Source organism: Podarcis pityusensis, assembly GCF_964106645.2.
Source record: "Podarcis pityusensis genome assembly, chromosome: 1".
NCBI lineage: Eukaryota > Metazoa > Chordata > Lepidosauria > Squamata > Lacertidae > Podarcis > Podarcis pityusensis.
The window spans coordinates 39,362,298-39,382,491 of NC_138028.1; the positions used below are offsets into that span (position 1 = coordinate 39,362,298).

A 20,194-nucleotide genomic window follows, 5' to 3' on the forward strand; every position below is an offset into this window, starting at 1 on the left:
CCGTTGGGGTCCCTTCCAACTCTACAATTCTATATGTTGCCTCAAAGTGGGTAGGTGTGTGTGTGTGTGTGTGTGTGTGTGTGCAGAAGCCCTGCCCTCAGTGTCCCTACACATGCTGGCTCCACAACTGGGGACCCTGGAAGCATAGGAGGGTCACTGATAAAGCCAGCATTCACTGGGATGTTTGTGTGCTTGCCCCTACCTCACTTTAAGCTTACATCCATTTTCCAGAATGCCTCCATAAGGCTTTGGGCTTTTTACTAACTTGGGGGTGGGGGAGAAGAAATCACCAGAGTTTGGGATTGTTGAGTGAACCAGCAGAGCTGCTGTTGTCGCATGCTGATCATGCGCTTTGTTGGTGCATATGGAAAAGAGACTGAATTGCCTTCTCATGCTCATTTCATGTCTGTTAGCTATTGGTTTTTGGTATATTGTCCACAACCAATTTGAAGTCCATATCATGATATCAGTTGCATAATTTTTGACCTGGCAATATATCGTGAATCATGATGTGTGTGCAAAAAACAATGACGCAGGGGAAAACATGAAGCCAGCCAATGCATCTGCCTAACTCCATCCTTATTTCAGACATTGTGATATATCAGTATATTGCGATGTTTAGCTGGTGATATATCATGGTGTTGAAAACCAGATATTACCCAGCCCTAGTTCGTTACCATTTCTTAACTGTCTTCTCTTTTTGAAATTTCTTGCTGGAGCAGGAATATCTCAGTAAAGATGGGCAAACCTGTCCATTTTTGTTTCTTTTTGTTTTCCAATCCTTAATCCAGTTCTCCACATTCCCACATATATTTTCTTTTAAAAAAGAAAAGTCCTCATGGAAATTTAGCAACATCTTAGTACATATCTGCTGAAACACATTTTTTTGCAGATCTGTTCCCTCTAATATAAGGCATTTTATTTTCACAAATGTATGCATTTTTATGCACATTTTATTCCAATAGATGCCTGTTTGTACACATTGTGTGCCTGCAAAATTCAAAGAAAAGCAAAGATAAGAAACCTGGATGTGCTTTAGTTTGTGTACTATTTTGGAAAGTGCACATTAGGTAGGTTCTCTTTAGATGCAAACTGAACCCAATGTCTCCCTCGTCCCTGTAGCTTGACGAACCTTATTGCTGCTCCATAGCAGTGAACACAGGTGTCCCCTCAGAAAGGACTGTCATGACGGGGCTCATCCATACTTCTGCTTTTCCCACACTTTCTAGGCACAGGTCTGAGAGGTTTATCATTTGCCCTGCTGTTCCCCCTGGGCAAACTCACTGTTTACCACTGAATTGCTAACTAACGCTAATTAGGTTTTCTGTGAATTGCAGTTTGTTCCAATTCAGCAGTAAACAGTGGGTTTTCCCAGGAAAGCAGACACATGCCTAGAAAGCATGGGGCAAGCAGAAGGAAACATGGGGCAATCAGAAGTGTGAATGTGCCCTTAGCTAGGTTCAGTTATGCACCCACACATCTCTTACTGAGCATGTCTACACACACAGACACAGACACTCTATTCTACTGGGGGGGGGAGAAATCCCTCTCACCCCTTCATAACTAGCTTAAAAATAATCATTCACCACCATTTAATAATCTTTTCATATCTATCCCCCACCCGCTCCAAATTTTATGCTGCAGGCTGCTGTTTTGTTATAAATGCATGTTTCCACAGCTTTCTATGATACTGTATCATTGTGAGGTAAAATGTCAATATGGGTAATGACACATCACAGTGAAAACACAATTTAATATTCAAAGGATTTGTGTAATTGTAAATTAGGCAGTGCCACCCGATATCATAACGTATTTCATGAGAAAAAGATGCTAAATTTACTTGACCTACTTTCATCTACATGTTTAGGAAACAGGGTATGATAAGTAAACAAAGTAGTTGAGCCTCATATACGAAATGATTATTGTTTGAATTTATGATTCATGCCTTGAGCAAAATTTTGTTTGTGGCCTCATTTGCAACCCTAATTTACAACTTTTCTAGGGATAGGCTGTGTACTTGGGAGGCTATATATTAGACATGCTTTGTACTGGAACTGTTTTCTAGCTTTGGGTGTAGTATATTCTGTGTTTCTGTTAGCTATAAAAATTCTTGGCATAACATTTATTGTAGTAAATATGGAAATTCTTTTTAAAAATTGCATTCCCCTTAGGAATGTCCTATTGTATTTACATCAGCGTGCTTATTATGGCTAAATCTAACTGGTATTTAAAGGGATTGTTAATCCTATAAAAATCTGTGCACGAATGCAAGAAAAATAACCATTTCAGTATCTCCAGAAGTACCTGACGCATGGATACTTAGTAAAAATCACTTTTTACATCATGAACTATCTGTATTTTAGGCTGTAGATGGCAATAGTAAACTATTATATATACATTAAAATCAAAGGATGTACTAGATACCTTTGGCTGATCCCTGCTTTAGAAAACTAGACAAAATAATAAATCTGGAAAGACAAACACATGCAGAACATAGCACTTACACTTTTTAATACATGATATAGACTTATCCCTTGCATTTAAAACACTTCTCTTAAAACCACAAATTCCTGTTGTCTCCCAATCACTTGTACTTCATTACGTGCTGATCGTGTGCAATCCCTGCCATGCACTAAATTGTATTAGTGTCTTCTGTTACACAACTGGAAATGGTTCTATGCATGGTTCAATGATTGAGGAATAAAAGATAGGTATAGCACATGTTTGGTGCATGCTGAAGGGGATTCACCATGGACTGGAACTTTCCCACGATCAACAGGCACTGAAATGCTCGCAAAAATCAGACTTAAGAACAGAAGTGATGTGCCAAATGTATTACAGGGTGTTGCACAGTAATAAAATAATATGAACTTCGGTCAAAAGTTTGTAGCATCTAATTAAAGTTTGAGTCCCATGTTGGGTGAAAGGTTCCTGTATTGCAGGGGGGTTGGACTAGATGACCCCTGTGGTCCCTGAAAACTCTACAAGTCTGCCTGTCTATCTGAAATATTTCACAGCTGAGAATAGGGATCATATCCTGGACCCCTGCTATCACACGTAGAAAGCTGCCTCATACCAGGTGAGGCTATTTATCCATCTGGCTAAGTGTTGTCGCCACATTCTCAGGCAGAGGACTTTCTACCTGTTATTCTTTTGAGTGGCTTACCAGGCAGTGGCATTGCGTGGGGGAAGGGCACAAAGGTGGTTGCCCCGGCTGCAAAATTATTAGGGGTGCAAAATATCAACACCTGTACTGCCTCAAGCTGTGTTCTTCTGTCATTGGGCTCCATTGAAAATGGCTTCTCCATGAGAACCAGGAAGTGACCTCCCCAGACATCAGAAGAACTCTTCTTATTTCTGTGGCTGCGATCTCCTGGGTGACACCAATGCTGTTGGGCAGTTGAATGCGCATGCGTACTCCGTCCATTCTCCTCTCTCCCCATGTCCCCTCCATGCAGCCCTGGGCACTGGCAACCCACTGGCATCTCAGAATAGAGTGATACCTGGAAAGAAGCACCATTGAACTCAGTGGGACATGTATAGCATTCCTATGTACATTTCTGTAGAGATTAGGTTGGGGGCTGAAATTTGGGAAATGGCAAATCTAGTGATCTGCATTAATAACATTTTAATAAGGGTAATGACAGCATTAGGAGAAAGATATAGTAGGGGAGATGGGCCAGAAAACAGGGACCAGTCCCTGGTAAGTAAGAATGTTGTGAAAGTTTTATCATCTAACTGCAGCCCCATACTCAGGACCATCCCACAGTTGTTCAACTTTTAACCATCTGTAACCCCTCTTTATTCCTGCCAACCTAGCAGTTCGAAAGCACGTCAAAGTGCAAGTAGATAAATAGGTACCGCTCTGGCGGGAAGGTAAACGGCGTTTCCGTGCGCTGCTCTGGTTCGCCAGAAGTGGCTTAGTCATGCTGGCCACATGACCCGGAAGCTGTCTGCGGTCAAACGCCGGCTCCCTTGGCCTATAGAGCGAGATGAGCACACAACCCCAGAGTCGGTCATGACTGGACCTAATGGTCAGGGGTCCCTTTACCTTTACCTTAACCCCCCTTTATAGTGGGACATGGGTGGTGCTGTGGTCTAAACCACTGAGCCTAGGGCTTCCCAATCAGAAGGTTGGCGGTTCGAATCCCCGCAACGGGGTGAGCTCCATTGCTCAGTCGCAGCTCCTGCCAACCTAGCAGTTCGAAAGCACGTCAAAGTGCAAGTAGATAAATAGGTACCGCTCTGGTGGGAAGTTAAACAGCGTTTCCGTGTGCTGCTCTGGTTTCGCCACATGACCCAGAAAAACTGTCTGCGGACAAACGTCAGCTCCTTCGACCAGTAAAGCGAGATGAGCACTGCAACACCAGAGTCATTCACGACTAGACTTAACTGTCAGGGGTCCTTTACCTTTACCTTTTTAACCCCCCCTTTAATTAATTTAATTAATTAGCATGGAATAGAAGGTCATGGTTTGGTGCATAGCGTGCATATAGCCGACAGAACTGAAAGGACTTGAGATATTAAAAGGGCTAGCAAGTTGATAAACAATGCATGTTGTCTACGATCCAAATGAGAGGCCCTTCTTTGTATTTCATTGGCCTCAAAATGGCCAAGAGATGACTGCCCACAAACCCATTGGCACTAGTCACAACCAGCAAGTGCATCTGGTCTATGAAATAACCACTGCGGATATGCAAAAGATGATACGGTGATACTGTTACAAGGATGTTTGCCCTTTCCTCTCCAACTCGCCACTAGGTAACAGATATTTAGAATGGCCTCTATGGGAAGAAGTGGGTCATTTTACAGCAAGACCAAGGATGTTATATTTGGAACTCAACCTGTCCCAAGAGCCCAGAGTAAACTACAATGCAAGTCAGAGTAAATTACAATACAATGCTGCCTATCTTGGTATTATTTTTAAATAAATAAATAAATAAAATGGCTATAAATTCAGTTAGCATTGTGTTTGCACTGAAAGCAAAATGCCAGAATTATTTACAAAGAAAAGCATTTGCATTTTTTAACAAATACATTTCTTGAAAGGGCGAATATGAGGAAACAGCAACATAACAATCAAAAGCATTAGATATAATCGCTGCCATTTCCTTTTAACAAAAGGAAATTGTGGCATTACCTTCAAAATGACAAGTATAACAGCTCAAGGTCAAAATATAAAATCCTGACTTTAGCAGAGAGCATAGTTGGCATCATAGATGAAAGGCAGTTGCTGGTTCTGTGCCTTGGTCATGCAAGGAACTGGAAACTGGCAGAGGGACTGGGCTCTGATGGTTAATTTGCATCTCCAATATGGAACTTGCTGCAAACCGCATCTGTAGGTGTCAGGGTGAGTCTTAATGTTGTGTCAGCCACATGGGAACTGGCTAAAATAGATTCAGTGTGATGGCGACCAGCCACGCTCAATACATGTAAGCCTAGCCATGTGCACCTTCTGTAGTGAGGTGAATAAAACTTTGCATGGTGTAGAGAAAGTGATCAGACAGAAGTTTTTCTCTGTGTCTCATAATACTAGAATCGGAGTCTTCCAATGAAGCTGAAGATTCAAGGCCAGGCAAAAGGAAGCTATAATCTTGATAGCTACAGACCCTCCAAGTGCCCCTATTTCCCAAGGATGTCCCTGATTAAGAGAAGCCGTCCCAGTTTCTGATTTGATCTTGGAATGTCCCACTTTTCCTTAGGATGTCCCTATTTTCATTGGAGAAATGTTGGAGGGTATGGAGTTATTTGGTCCCTGAGCCATCTGAAGGCAATCCTGTATAGGGAAGTTTTTTTTTTTTTAATGTTTAATGTTTTATTATGTTTTTATATATGTTGGAAGCTGCCCAGGGTGGCTGGGGCAACCTAGTCAGATGTGTGGGGTATAAATAGTAAAATTATCACTATGGATGGGACGTCCCTATTTTCATCAGGCAAATGTTGGAGGGTATGTGGCCATATTGCCTCCAGTATCACGACACATTGTGCCTCCAAGAATTAGTTACTGGGCATTGTGCTGTTGCACTCAAGCTCTGGTTGTGGACTTTGCAGAAGCATCTGGTTGGCTACTGAGATAGGATGCTGGATGAACATAAGAGGCTCGTTATCTGTCCTGCACCTATTACATATGTATTGATTTATAATACCTGGAGAGGGCTATTGCTGAGAGAGATGCTGAGCAGGAGGAAGAGCATCTCATTCCTAGTTCATTAGATGCCGCAAAACCTCAAAGACATGACATGCCCAATCCTGATGTAAGAACAATTTTGAAACGTAGTCCGGTGAAGAGGAAAGAGCTCCTCAGTACGGCTCTGTCAGTGACTGGGCAGAGGAGGAATGGTGGAGACCACCTCCCCAGCCTGACCCTTCCAGAGAAGAAGAAGACAGTTCAGAATTACAACAGGGGGTTGAGGGACATCACAGCTCAGAGGAAGATGAGGAAGTTGGGAAAAGGAGGAGGAGGCAAAGCCTGAGCAGCTGGCTGACATATTATCACTAGAAAGCATTTCAGACCCACCATCTCCCAGAACCTGGCAAGCCTTAAAAATAGGAGAGCAAAGGGCTCAGAAGCAAAGGGCCCTCAGCGCCAACTGTAGAAGGGATGACACATGAGAAGGGGGGGGGGGGAGATTTACTAGGAGCAACACCATTACTCCAAGTGGCTGCATTCTAAGCCTCTCTCTGTGAATATTGAATAAAAAGCATTGGTAAGAACTTTCCTTGTCTTATCCTTCCTGGCAACCTGCAGTGGGGGTTGGATCCTCTGATGCCTGACAGGTTCAGTCCCAGGAGGAGGAGGAGGAGGAGGAGGAGGAGGAGGAGGAGGAGGAGGAGTTTGGATTTGATATCCTGCTTTATCACTACCCTAAGGAGTCTCAAAGTGGCTAACAATCTCCTTTCCCTTCCTCCCCCACAACAAACACTCTGTGAGGTGAGTGAGGCTGAGAGACTCCAGAGAAGTGTGACTAGCCCAAGGTCACCCAACAGCTGCATGTGGAGGAGCGGGGAAGCGAACCCAGTTCACCAGATTACCAGTCCATCGCTCTTAACCACTACACCACACTGGCTCTCTAGACTCTCTAGACTCTGGCCAGGTAGATAATATACCCTTCCCATGTATTCTACCTTCCTTGGGGCTTTGTGCTGGTTTCAGAACACTTTTCTTGCACCCTTATGTGGAAATGCAAGCAAACGGACTCACTGACTGTTCCAATGGATAACGTTGCAAATGGTCGCCCAGATATTATCTTGTGTCATTTCATCCATGAAGGATGGACAATAGAGTGACTAATAACCTTGCCCGGTGCTCTGCTTTTCAGATGTATGAAATACTCACACGTGAAGTTAATAGTCTAGTCTGGGGGAAGCCTAGAGATAGGAGTGCATTAAAATAATACAGTTATGGAAGAGGTTTCTTAAGTGTGAGAATTCCTGTGCTTGGATCCTCTTCTCTTCTGACTAGGCTGTTCCTTCTGCCCCTACCCAGCTACAATTGTGACATTTTTCTTCTGAAAGGTTTTCCCTGCTGGACAAATGAGTCTGTGTGTTGGGTATCCAATTTGTATTTTTTTTAAAAAAAACACATCAGCTGTTTTTATTGTACCTCTCCTTGAGACGTATGTGTGGAAGGCGAGAAATAAACACATACAAACCCATGCAGCTTTGTCTACTCTTTTATTAAGGCAGAAATGGCTTCAAAGCTGGGACTGGGCAGGACTATTCTCTTGTCGTCTCTTTTTTGAAATGCCTACTACAAACACATGGCGGGAGGCTGTGTGCGAAGCTGCCCTGGGGGAGTGGCACATTGAATGCCCCATGATCCATGGCTTCCACGGAGAATGCACTCAACGGTGAGGCCCAGTTGGAGACAGGGCGGGTGAAATGTGGAAATTCCAGATTTATTGAGCTTTAGTTGTAGGTAGAGGCTCAGGCTGCCAATCTTGCCCTCCCTTCCTTAGGCAGTACAGTCCCAATGTCCCACGAGCTATTAGAGCAATAGCTATGTTCCTTCTCAGAAAGTTTACCTTGCCCATCAGTGCCTAGTTTCTCTCTGGGGACATTCACTATAGGATCCAAGAGAGGAGGGGTTCCCTGCAGCCTCTGTTCCCCTCGTTTCTTCTCCAGCAGCCCAGTTTCCTTCCTTCCCCTGCTTACTGCCTCTTGGCTATTTAAGTTCTTGATGCCTTAGTGGTAGAATCTGCTCCCTGCCTTCCCTTCCTCTTTGCTGGCCTGACTGGGTTGCAGCAGCACTGGCTCCTGCCCAGGCAGATTGGGGCTTTCTGAAAGGAGGATCTCCACATGGGAAGAAAGGTTTGCTCCTTCTTCTACATGCAGTAACATCCACTTTCCCAGCCACAATCATCTGAAGCACAAAAGTTTGTGTATCTTAAATCATCTGCACGAGACCAGGCATCTTATGCACCAATGCCAATTATGTTCTCTGGGGAGAGAAGAGGGAGGGAAAGAAAGGGGGAGATTGCATCAGTGATGGGGGCAATTTTCTATAGAAAGAATCTGCTTAATTGGACAAAAAGATCGATGCGTGATCTGGAATCATACAGCTCATAATTTCTATGGACTGCTATTTCATGATCCTAATTAAATTATAGATGAAAGTCAAAGACACAAGACCAAAACAGGCACTTCTCTTGGTTCACCTGATGAATTAACTGTTTACAAGCAAGCACCTGTATCTGTGAAGTCAATGCCGTTCTGTGCTTTTGTGTGTCAATGAAGGATGCACGACTGAAATATACATCGCTGTCCTTGCAGCATTTTCCCTACAGGTGGCAGCATTGTAAGGTTTTGCAGTTTGAAAACTAATGATTTTCCTCTGCTTTCCAAGCCTCTCCTTCCTGCTTCCCCGCAATTGCTACATCATCAGGTCTTAGTTAACATCATTACATGTCTGTCAGGTAACATAAAATGTATTAAAATATCATAACACTCGTGCTCACTTCAAATTAGTTTCTGTTCTCTTTAGCTTGCTTCTGATTATATTTTTGATAATCTGATATGTTTGCTATTCTGACCTGTGTGATTCTGGCATTAAGGAGTTCTTTCTGGCCTCGGTGTTAATCCGGTGGAAACCAGGGCTCTTCACAAAGACGACAAGGTGTGGTATCAAATTTACACTTTGGGGGTCATGCAGTTCCTTTCAGAACAGTGCAGCCAGAAGCTTGCTTTCAGAAAGCAAGCATGAGTACACGCCGCAGAATTAATCTCATTTACTAAGCATGTACTGTATGCACAATCTGAATTAATTATAATTTTTGCTTAAAGCAGGTCAGGGCACATTGCTTCCACGTGCTGCTTAGTCCAGATTTTGCTGTGGACAGTCATTTCTGCATCTAGCTGTGGTTTGGCTCCTTGTGCCTTTTCCTATAGCAGAAATGGTGTCAACAGAGAGTGGGTTTGTTCGTGTCAGTATATCTAAGGCGATGTCCCAAGAGTAGCCACTGGGACAAGACTGCTGGCAACATTTAATTTTAGGGTTATGGGTTCGACCCTCACATTGGGCAAAAGATTCCTGTATTGCAAGGAGTTGAGCTAGATGACCCTTGTCCTTTCCAACTCTACAGTTCTATGATTCTATGAATTTAATCACCAGATCATCAGATGAGGCCTTACTCCGGATACCATCTTTGTCCATAGCAGGGGTGTGGAAGCGATGAATCTCCAGACATTGCTGGACTACAGCTCCCATCATTCCTGAACATTTTGATTGGGGCTGATGGGAGCTGCAGTCCAATAATATATTGATGGCCAAGAATTCTCCAGCCAGGGCTGGCCCAACTGTTAGCCAGAGTGAGGCAGCTGCTTCAGGCGGCTGGTTTTGAGTGTCACAAAAGGGCAGCAAACTGTTGGTTATTATTGTTGTTGTATTTTACTGTTCGGACGTGGGTGGTGCTGTGGTGTAAACCACTGAGCCTTGGGCTTGCTGATCGGAAAGTCGGCGGTTCGATTCCCCGTGACGGGGTGAGCTCCCATTGTTCAGTCCCAGCTCCTGCCAACCTAGCAGTTTGAAAGCACGTCAAAGTGCAAGTAGATAAATAGATACCGCTCCAGCGGGAAGGTAAACGGTGTTTCGTGTGCTGCTCTGGTTTTGCCAGAAGCGGCTTAGTCATGCTGGCCACATGACCCGGAAAAACTGTCTGCGGACAAACATTGGCTCCCTCAGCCAGTAAAATGAGATGAGCGCTGCAACCCCAGAGTCGTTCATGACTGGACTTAACTGTCAGGGGTCCTTTACCTTTACCTTTATTTTACTGTTATGGTGGAGATTTTGTGCCTTAGGTTTCAGAAAAACTTGACTGGCCATTTTATGCTTGACTTGCCCCACCCCTGATCTGAAGTTATATTTCATACCCTCCAACATTTGTCTGATGAAAATAGGGATGTTCAAAGGAAAAGCGAGACATTCTGGAATCAAATCAGGAAGCAGGATGCCTTCTGTAAATCTGGGACTGTCCCTGTAAAATGGGGAACATTGGAGGGTCTGATATTGGTGACTATAAGTAGGTGGAGAGATATAGGACATTTTCAGGCATGGGTCCCCCAATGTAAAACTCCCTTCTTAGTATAGCTTGCCTGTTCTGTTCCTTTTTAATTTTCAGGAAAACAAGAATTTTAAATGTAATTTTAACTGAGAAGCCATTCTTTCTTGCAGTTTCTTTTATTATTAGTTTTTAATTTGCACTTTCATATTACTGTTTTATGCTGTATTTCTGTTATGCTGGCATACCAGAGTTATGCACCAAAGCTATGCACACGTACATGAAAGTCCCGTTGAACCAATGGAGTTTAATTCCGAGTAGACATGAATAGGGCCTTTAGAGTGAATCGTGGGTTTTCTCCAGTCCTGTCCACCAACCACTTCAATCAGGTTTTATACCACATATAATAATCAGGCACTGCTGCTATTGTGCATCTGACAACAGGTGCTGTTGCAGGATTGGCGGGTTTAGGGCGCTACTAGATGGGTGTTTAATATGAGACAGTTGCCTCTCCTGTGTGCAAGGTCTGGGGTCTTTCTCTCTCTCTCTCTCTCTCTCTCTCTCTCTCTCTCTCTGCAGTGCCCATGCAACATCATTGGCACCAAAACACTAGTCCATATTCCCCCATCCTCAGTTTTATTTGGATTTGTCCTCATCAGGAAAGATCTGATGGATGAATGAATAAATAAATAAATAAATAAATAACTGTTGCCAACTATATCTGAATGACCCTTTGCAATATTAATAAGCACAAATAATGTGCACAATATCTGGAAACACACTCAGACCCTCCAAGTGTCCCTATTTTCCAGGGATGTCCCTGATGTAGAGAAGGCATCCTGGATTCTGATTTGATCCTGGAATGCCCCTCATTTCCTTAGAATGTCCCTATTTTCACTAGAGAAATGTTGGCGGGTATGGCGTTATCCAACCCCTGAGCTGTCTGAAGGCAATCCTATATAGGGAAGGTTTCTTTTTAATGTTTAATGTTTTATTAAGTTTTTATACATGTTGGAAGCTGCCCAGAGTGGCTGGGGCAACCTAGTCAGATGTGTGGGGTATAAATAGTAAAATTATCATTATGGAATGGGATGTCCCTATTTTCATCAGAGAAATGTTGGAGGGTATGCACACTTAATTTGTGCTTTTGCACAGGTTCAATGCTCCGGGTCAGTTTCTGATGCCCCAAGTTGTAACACATGCTGGTGCAGCAATCTTTGTGTTTAATCCAGGTGTTCCCAAGCTGTGGTCCTACCACCAGAGCTCCACAAAGTTCATTCAGCATTTCTGTCAAAATATAATTTAAAAATCATACAGCACCTAGCACAGTGCATTGGTCCCAACTGGCGGGGGGGGGGGGAATGAAGTGGTCTACCAGGACCCTCAGCATTTTCAAGTGGTCTGAGGAGGGGGAAGGAGTTAGGGAACCACTGGTTTAAACCTACATGCTGATTTGCTTGTGCAGCAACTTGTAAAATTTAGCCAATTTACTGAACTAGAGTAAAGTAGAGTTCAGTAAATTTATAGCGTTTGCATTCTCAAACCGAAATCTGATCGAAGAAATAGATTACAAATGTCTCCAATTCTTGAAAAAGAAACCTTTTGTCTCTTTTACTTCTTGGCTTTAGGACGAGAAACCCTGTGTACTTAATGCAAGTGGCAGTAACATTTGATAAACAATATAAATAAAGTGATTCTGTGAGTGAGGCTGTAACCTTATCCAGTCTTCCCTGCAAGTAAGCCCCACTGAACTCGGAGTTACACACACGGAGTACAAGATTGCTCTGTAAGTAAATGCTGCTGCCTACAGTGATGCATCGTTGCTGGTGCTGCTACGTTTATGATATCATAGACTTCATTGCCTCTTTTGTGATGTCATAAATAAAGACACCATGAGGTCACGTGCCTTCTGATACCCAGGGAGAAGCCAATCCTGAGGTAAGGAATTGACAAAATTGTTTAAGGATTATTGAAAATATAAACCAAAATTGTTTCCTCGATAAATATAATTAGCTGCATATATTGCATTTTCGAGTGGAAGCAGCGATGTTGGGACCAGCTCTTTAAATAAAATAGGACCTCAGTGGTCTCCAGAGAGAACATGCATAAAGCAAAGTAAATGATTTTCTGTCAACACTAAGTAGACAGGTGCTTACATTGAACAGCATTCTAATATGTCTCTGAATATTTATGTCTTCTTTTTCAAATGCATTGCCCATGAATGTCATAGCTGTCAAACGTCTGTATACAAGAAGATAAAAAATGAAATTAATAAAAGGCAGATCAACATTTTGTTTGTTTAGAACACTTTTTCTCCCTGCTGCCTCTTCCTTTTTCTTTGTTTTTAGGTTAGCAATATTTGGGTTTCTTAGCTTGTTACTCTGAAGGGGGAACATTTCCGACTATTCAATAACAGCAAGGAAAGTACAGTTAGTGTGGTAAGCAAAGGATGCCTGTAGTGCTAAATTGGTATGATCCAAATTCTCTGGTTTAACAGGTTTGTCACTTATTTAGCAGATGGCAAAAATCAGTGGCATCTCACATCAATCTAGGACCTCATGTTATTTCTGTGATTTTACTTTGGGTTTGTTGTAATTCAGCCTTGTATTTAAGCACACCCACGATAGTCAAGGGTGAAAAGAAATTGCATGCAAGTGAGTGTCTCTCCCCTCACCTAAATGAAGAAACCAGGGGAGCTGCTAGAGGAAGGAAGTTCTTGCCTTTGCAGCAGCTCTCTCCATCCCTTACCTGCCAACCCCAGCAGGCTAGTAGATATTTTTTTTACAGGTTATTAACTTCTATGAGTTTGTTTTAAGGCCATTAGAATTGGATTACATATTTTATGTAAACTGATTTGAGTGTTTTGGAAAGGTAGCCTAGAAATGTTTAAAACCAGCAAATAATATAATGCAGTCAACGCCCTAGATCTCTTGAACATCTATCTTCCTTGACAATAGTTAAGGATATATCACTACCTGCTCCTTGCTTCTGATAGGGAAGGTGACAATAACCCCTCTGCTGGGGCTCGCTCACCAAAGAGCACTTGTCCCAGACTTGGGTCTTGGCTGCCAGGATTCCAACACAAAACCTCAAATGTTGCAACTTCCTCATGCAAGAACTGCTCCATGCCCTTGATCATTTCCCTTGCCCTGTTCTGAACCTTTTCTAGCTCTGCAGTGTCCTTTTGGAGGTGAGGCAACTAGAATTGTACACAGTATTCCAGGTGTGGTTGCAAGCACTGAAATGACATCGCAGCCAATGCCTGCCTTATTTGAAAGCCAACTTGTTTTGCTTGGATGTAACTGAGAAACAGAGTTGGGATGTCAGCAATGTACTAATGACACCATTCTCCAAGTCCTGTAAGGGATTCTCCCAACAACTTCACGCAGATTATCATGATTATTTATTAAATTTGCAGATCCCAGGACGGTTCACAACACAAAAATACAATATATAAAAAGCCCCCCCCCCCACAAAATACATAATAAAAACTACCCAAACCCTCCCTCTCCCCACAGCATATTTAAAAGGGTACCAGATGTCATCAGCCAAAGACCTGACTGAAGAGGGATGTTTTTTGCCTGATGTTAAACAGCAGATATGGAGTTTGGAATAATTAAGTGAGAAAGATTTTTTTTGGGGGGGGGGGGAAGCAGGGCATGGTTGGTTACCTTCAGTTGACTGCAGTGAGTTTTGTTTGTGTGTGGGGAGAGGGGTTGTTGGGTCAAGTTAGCCATATTGATTTGTATGCTGTCGGTGGGTTCTTGTCTTGTTGCGCTGTAATAAAAACAAATGAAATGAAAGTACACAGAATGCTTCATGCATAGTGGTTTTGGTAAAGTAACTACAGCCACAAACTGCCCACTCAAAATTGTACTCCCAGCCCCACCGACATGACTGCAAAGTTTAGAAAATTGTTCCCATTGGTTCCAATGGCAACTTTTTTGAATAAGCTGCATAGCCATTCAGGGGGCAATAATCGGGGGAGGGGTGTGTGGCTGGGCTAGGAAGGAAAAAACCTCTCCCTGTGCCCTGAAATCCTAATAATAATTGGACACACATGCACATACACACAGAGCGGTAATTTAACAAAACTGAGACATATTTGTACCCGATGCATTAAGCAGAATGCATAGTTTGTACTTGAATTCTCTGTCTGGACACAGTAGAGCACCTGGGGATTCTAGCACATGGGTCCGAAGAGCATCCTAGAAACAAAACAAAATTCAATTTCCAGTGTTGTTGTTTTTTAACTTTAGTCTTTGGCTAAATATGCTGTCACATTGGGACTGCTGAGTTTGCATTACCTACAGCCAAATACCAAACAAAGAGTAGTTTGTGTTCCGAAAGTGCTCCAAAGTTATACATGTTTATTTTTCATCCTTTTTCTTCACAACTACATGCCAAAAACTGGCTTCTGCATTAATAGGCACAGTGTAGTTTTTGAGGAAATTAGTCATAAGAACCCAATGAACCTTCTGCTATTCAACACCGAGGAAACTACGGAAATGGAAATTCCATCAAAGAGCAGAAAGAAGGGAGAAGAGTCAGCTCAATGTTATTTGTCCACTTTTTAAAACATGTCTCTTTTGTATGTCCATCTTGGGCAAACAACAACAAAAACCCTTTGAATCCTGTATCACAAAATATTCCCAAAACCCCAAGTTCCTCTTTATTTGTGGCTATTGTGGTCATTCATAAATGTAACACTTCCCTGGCAGCAACAAGAACTAGATCTCTCCATCACAAGGCAATTGCTTCCACACTTATAAGCCTGAACAGCAGTTTCCAACCATGTTTTTATTTAAATAGAAGCAGGAAATAATAGCATAGAGTTTCAACTGATTTTGTAGAATGATCTGCATCTACAAACGTGAAAAGGCCAGCATAGGTTTCTGTTTTGTTTTTAATGAACGACAACAGATCTTGTGGCACCTTAAAATGCTAACAAATTTGTTGTGGCATAAGCTTAAGGAGCCCCAAGAGTCTTTGTTGTTTTTGCTGCAACAGAGTCACAGCGCTACCCCTTTGGAACTTGCCGTACTGAACCTAAGCTTAGACTTCGTAAGGAGAAATTGCTCCTAGGCACACAGTTGATATGCAGCCTCTGATTATTTGGATTGCTGTTTGTACAGCCAAAGGGAAAAGGCATAGACTGGGGCCAAGGGACTCTGTTTTCACTACCAAAATATCTGGGGGTGAAGGAAGGCCTTGTGAGTCAATTTGAGATCTTTTATTTTGTTTGTGGCAGAGCCAAATATTGCTGTCTAAAGCACACACACACACACAGAGAGAGAGAGAGAGAGAGAGAGAGAGAGAGAGATTAGTCCTTCAACTGGTAGGTTCCCAGGGCATCAGACAAAGACTTAACTCTAAGAAAAAGTAGAAGTGTCCTGAGAACTTCTTGGATCTCAGCTCATGAATGACAGCTTGGGAGGGACAAAATTCTAAGTCAACTTGGAATTTTTTTTGTAGTAGGAAACAAGCAAATGCAATGCAATGCAATGCAATACAATGCAATACAATACAATACAATACAATACAATACAATACAATACAATACAAACAAGTAGACTTAGTAACATGTATTGCAGGAACAGAGAGGATCATGCAGTTGTAACATAGTGTTGCCATTGAGCAAGACTACCTGCAAGGGAGGGAGGATGAAAGGGTGTAGGCTGGTGGCTGAAGAAAAGCACCCACTGGTAGGGGGCACTAAGTGGTGGTGAGTGCTGGGTCTGAGGCCAACACTGGGTGAGTTTGTACTTGTATTTCATTTGAATGATTCCTTAGAACACCCACATGTGAGAGAATGACAACGCTGCTGCTAACCCGCACCACAACTATTTACCCGCCCCCCCTTCTTAGAGGTTAAGGAAGATAAGAGAATAAATTGCAGAAAGCTTTTGCATATCCAGTTCCCGTTCTGCCATTTTCTCTCTTCCTGAAGCTGGGATGATGAGATTCTAGGATTTTCAGTATAAATTGGCCAAGATGAAAAAGCAGATGTTGGCGATGTTTGGCTATGATTAGGACTGGCTCGTGAATTCTAAGGTTCATAAGTTCATTTCAATTCAGACAAACATCCACATGTTTTGTTGCTTATTCAAATGTAACTATTCCTCTTTAAGTTGGATATATGGCTGGAAACATCATACTTCTTGATACGAGCCATGTCAGTAACACTCTTGCGAAGAGAAGTTCATCTGCTTCTGATTAACAAAACCAGAAAATACAGAAATGCATAAAAATGAGAGACTTCTCTGGATGGGCCTTATTATTTAATCCCTTTTTTTCAATGCGGCGGCATATATGATTTTCCTTTTGATCCAAAAAATATGGCTATAGTTTGCAAAATGTGTTTGCCATATTAGGAGAACTGAAATGTAGAGGTAATGGGAAGGGTTTCTTTCCTTCTTTCTTTTTTAAAAAGATCCCTATAGACTCTTTGCCACAAACAATCCCTTGCTGTTAAGTGTAAATAGAAAGCTTTTGTGTGGTTTCTAACAGAACACAGCATAAAAATTAGGATTCCATTCTGTTCTTTGTTTCTACAGTATGTAAAAGTAATTCAGCAGAAATACTGATAGCTTGTTCCAACCCTAGGTAAAATCCCATTTGGCCTGAGCAAATTCCCCTGCAGGTGAGTTTAAACCTAAATATAGGATATGTGAAAATATTCTTAGATGACTATTTAAGAAGTTCTAGACATGGGTCTGCTGCCAAAAACACAGCACAGCTCTGTGTCTCATTCTCTCTCGAAAATATCTAGGTCTTAGTTTTACCCCTAAGATATAAAGGGGGAGCCTGTGTTGCCCAGATGTTGTCACACTGCCCACTCTCATCATGCCTGACTGTTGGTCATGCTGGCTGGAGCTGAAAGGAGTTGGAGTCCCACATCTGGAAGACCACAGGTTCTCCATCCCTGCCCTAAGATCTACTGCAACGTATTGTTTGACGTGACACTGTCATAGTGTGGACATTGTCACACTGGAGGGAACCTCCCACAGTGATAGTTTCATGCAAAGAGGTGGACTGTCGAAGATGTTACAATGGACAACCAAGACGAGGACAGCCTTGTGTAGTGGCAACCATACTTTGTTCTTCACACTTGAAAAAGGGAGGTGAGAAATGCAGCCTTTCTTCTCTGTGTTGGCATATCGCTGGATAAGCTTGTTTCACTGACTTCTCATATATGTGTGTACAAGAATATGAGGAGTCTTGTATCTCGTTCAGAGGCCCTTGGCTCTCTGACATGTGTGAGTCTCTCGCCCGTGGCAACACTGCCTTGGGGGGGGGGGGGACAGAAAGACGATGCCAGGGCAATATAAAGGCAAAGCTAAAATGATTGAGTCTAAGTGGCAGAACCTATATGTGTCTTTTAAGACATCTGACAGCCAAACTGCACTTCCCAAGTTATACTCAGGCACATAATTAGAGATGACAGAGAAGTTCTTTAGAGCCAGTCTAAGAGATCAACTCTGAGGGATGGTAAAGCCCCTATCAAACAAGAGAGAAACTTTTAAAGCCCTCAAATTATTTGCCTTCTCAGATCAAAATCTGAGCCGAAGAATTCTGAGTGTCATACCTATTGGATATTCTGTGTGTGAGAGAATCATTTGTTCCCGAAACAGGGAAGAACAGAGAAGAAGTTTCAAGAAGCAGCGAAAGGCTGAGATTGTTTCGTCTATGCAAGGACATTTTCTGTGGGAACCGTTCCTTGGACATGCGCAGTGTGACAGGAAGTACTGATATCAATGGTTCTGTGTAACTTGTTGCCACTTGTTGTAAGTCTCTTGCTTGCGTCTTGCGGTGAGAGAAGCAGAGAGAGAGAGTCTTGGACTCTTGTTGGACTCTAAGCATGCCTTGACCATGACAGTCTGGATATATTTGCTACCAATATGCTTTTGTGCCTGTCAAGTAAACCTCTACACTTGACTGAATCTTCATGGTGTCCATGAGTGTTTATTGCCTACTGCGTGTACCTTCAACCCCAAAGACCCTTTCAAGGAAGGAGCTGCATTGAGATGTAACTATGCTGAGTAGGGATACTGGCACACACACACAGCAAAAGTGACGCCAGACCCAATCCTCCTAAATCACCCATCAGAGGTTGATGGATTGATCCAGCAATACCACTCCCTGTTTGCTAGTCCTCACTATTCCCCCCAAACCCCACCTTGCTCACCCATGACCTCCAAAACACACTCTCCCCCCATACTTACATGAAAAGCAGTAATTGTGGGAATAGCTGTTGGTAGTGAATGGTGAGAGGAAGTAGATTTCTTTCCTTCCCACCCTTTTTATTTGTTGCCCTTATGCTCCTGATAGTACAGTACACAGGAAAAACCTTCTGAGGACCATGGAATAGCTCCATAGTTCCTAGACTTTGGGTTCTAGGGTACTGTTACCAGTGCATGAGAGGTGCAGAGAGTGGGGGGGGGGGAGAAACAAACCTACCTTTTTGCTCTACGTGCTCCTAGCAAAACAACAACAAACAAACCTATGGTCACGTAAAGCATACTCAATAAACACACAAGACGTAACCGGCTGTGTTCTTAGATAAATAAGGTATACTATTCATAGTATCAAATCATAAATTTCAACAGAAGTAACGCATAAAAGTTCAACAAACGAACAAAGCAGAAGACCCAGTGAATCAGATCATTCTCCAGTCACTTCATGCATAAGGTCAATCCGTATAATAGTGTCTATTCCACCCTGTCTGTTCATAAGGTCCTAACAAACCACATGTTGTTACAGTTCCACAGAATCCTTTCGCAGCCACTACTTTCAGGGAAGGGCGAATGCGTTTTCCAAGCTCAAGAAAAATTATCTCAATTTTCCTGATTCCCCACCCCTGTAATTCCCCCCCCCCCCGAGTTAATCTAGTGAGAGATTTGGGGAGCTCACTCAGCTTTACACACATTGTACCTCCTTCCAATGGCTTCTATTGTTGGTAGGGATCATCATGGCTGTACTTCCATTGGGAAACCACATATTGTGAAACTGTGTGATGGCAGAGAGACTTCTGATCTACAGTACTTTATTTTTATTTTATTAAATTTCTATGCTGCTTTTCATTCACGGATCATAGTGCTCCATACCAAGGGTCATATTCAGATGTAAAACAGCCATGTTTTGGTGTGTTTTATTAATTTTTATTTATTTCACAAAATTTATATACCACTTGATAAAGCGGTTTGTAAACTGTGTTATCATTAAACTGCTAGTACCTTCAAAACCAATATTTGTCTTAAAAAATTAATTTCAGTCTCTATATTGTAGGAGTCAGAGGAGTGAAAGAGTATGTGTGTGTGTGTGTGTGTGTGTGTGTGTGTGTGTGTCCGACTAGTGTAAAATACAAATGTGCTGAAAGGAAGCAAAGTTTGCAAAATTTAGGAAATACTATAATTAATGCTGTCCCACCAGGGATCATGATGCAGTCTGTGTTTCGTCTTTTGTAAGACACCTTCTCTCTTCTGTGCACAGGAAGGACAAACAGGGAAGCAGGAGGTTGCATGGGCAACTATAAATCTGACATTTCCTGACTCAATCTGCAACCTAAACAACATCCTTTTAAAATAGGTGTGGAGCGTTTTATTTAACAGTAATAATATGTACAGCTTCCCCCTCCCCCCCCCCCCCCGTTTTAATGGAACTCTGCCAGTTAATACCAGCTGATATGCCGGTCTTTT

At 42.5% G+C, this 20,194-nt stretch overlaps 1 protein-coding gene and 1 long non-coding RNA gene across 6 annotated transcripts in view; one reads left to right on the plus strand and one right to left on the minus strand.

Annotated features, from left to right (window-relative positions):
- Positions 1–11,475: 11,475 nt before the first annotated feature.
- The window catches only part of LOC308462245 (uncharacterized protein), a 51,300-nt gene continuing 42,581 nt past the window's right edge, over positions 11,476–20,194 (minus strand). The window contains exons 3-6 of one of the 5 annotated variants that reach the window (XM_080979775.1): positions 14,608–14,704; positions 13,530–13,734; positions 12,653–12,737; positions 11,476–11,783 (exon numbers count right to left, since the gene is read on the minus strand). In XM_080979775.1, the coding sequence (XP_080835901.1) occupies positions 13,604–13,734; positions 14,608–14,704 (228 nt within the window). In that variant the 3' untranslated portion in view covers positions 11,476–11,783; positions 12,653–12,737; positions 13,530–13,603. Of the gene's footprint in view, positions 11,784–12,652; positions 12,738–12,779; positions 13,735–13,883; positions 14,274–14,607; positions 14,705–20,194 lie in introns of those variants that run through there. The other 4 variants (XM_080979774.1, XM_080979778.1, XM_080979776.1 and 1 more) reach the window with 4 other exon arrangements.
- Positions 12,398–18,387, plus strand: LOC308462710. The gene is made up of 3 exons (XR_013979262.1): positions 12,398–12,434; positions 17,103–17,139; positions 18,131–18,387. It is a non-coding gene; the product is annotated as an uncharacterized lncRNA (long non-coding RNA).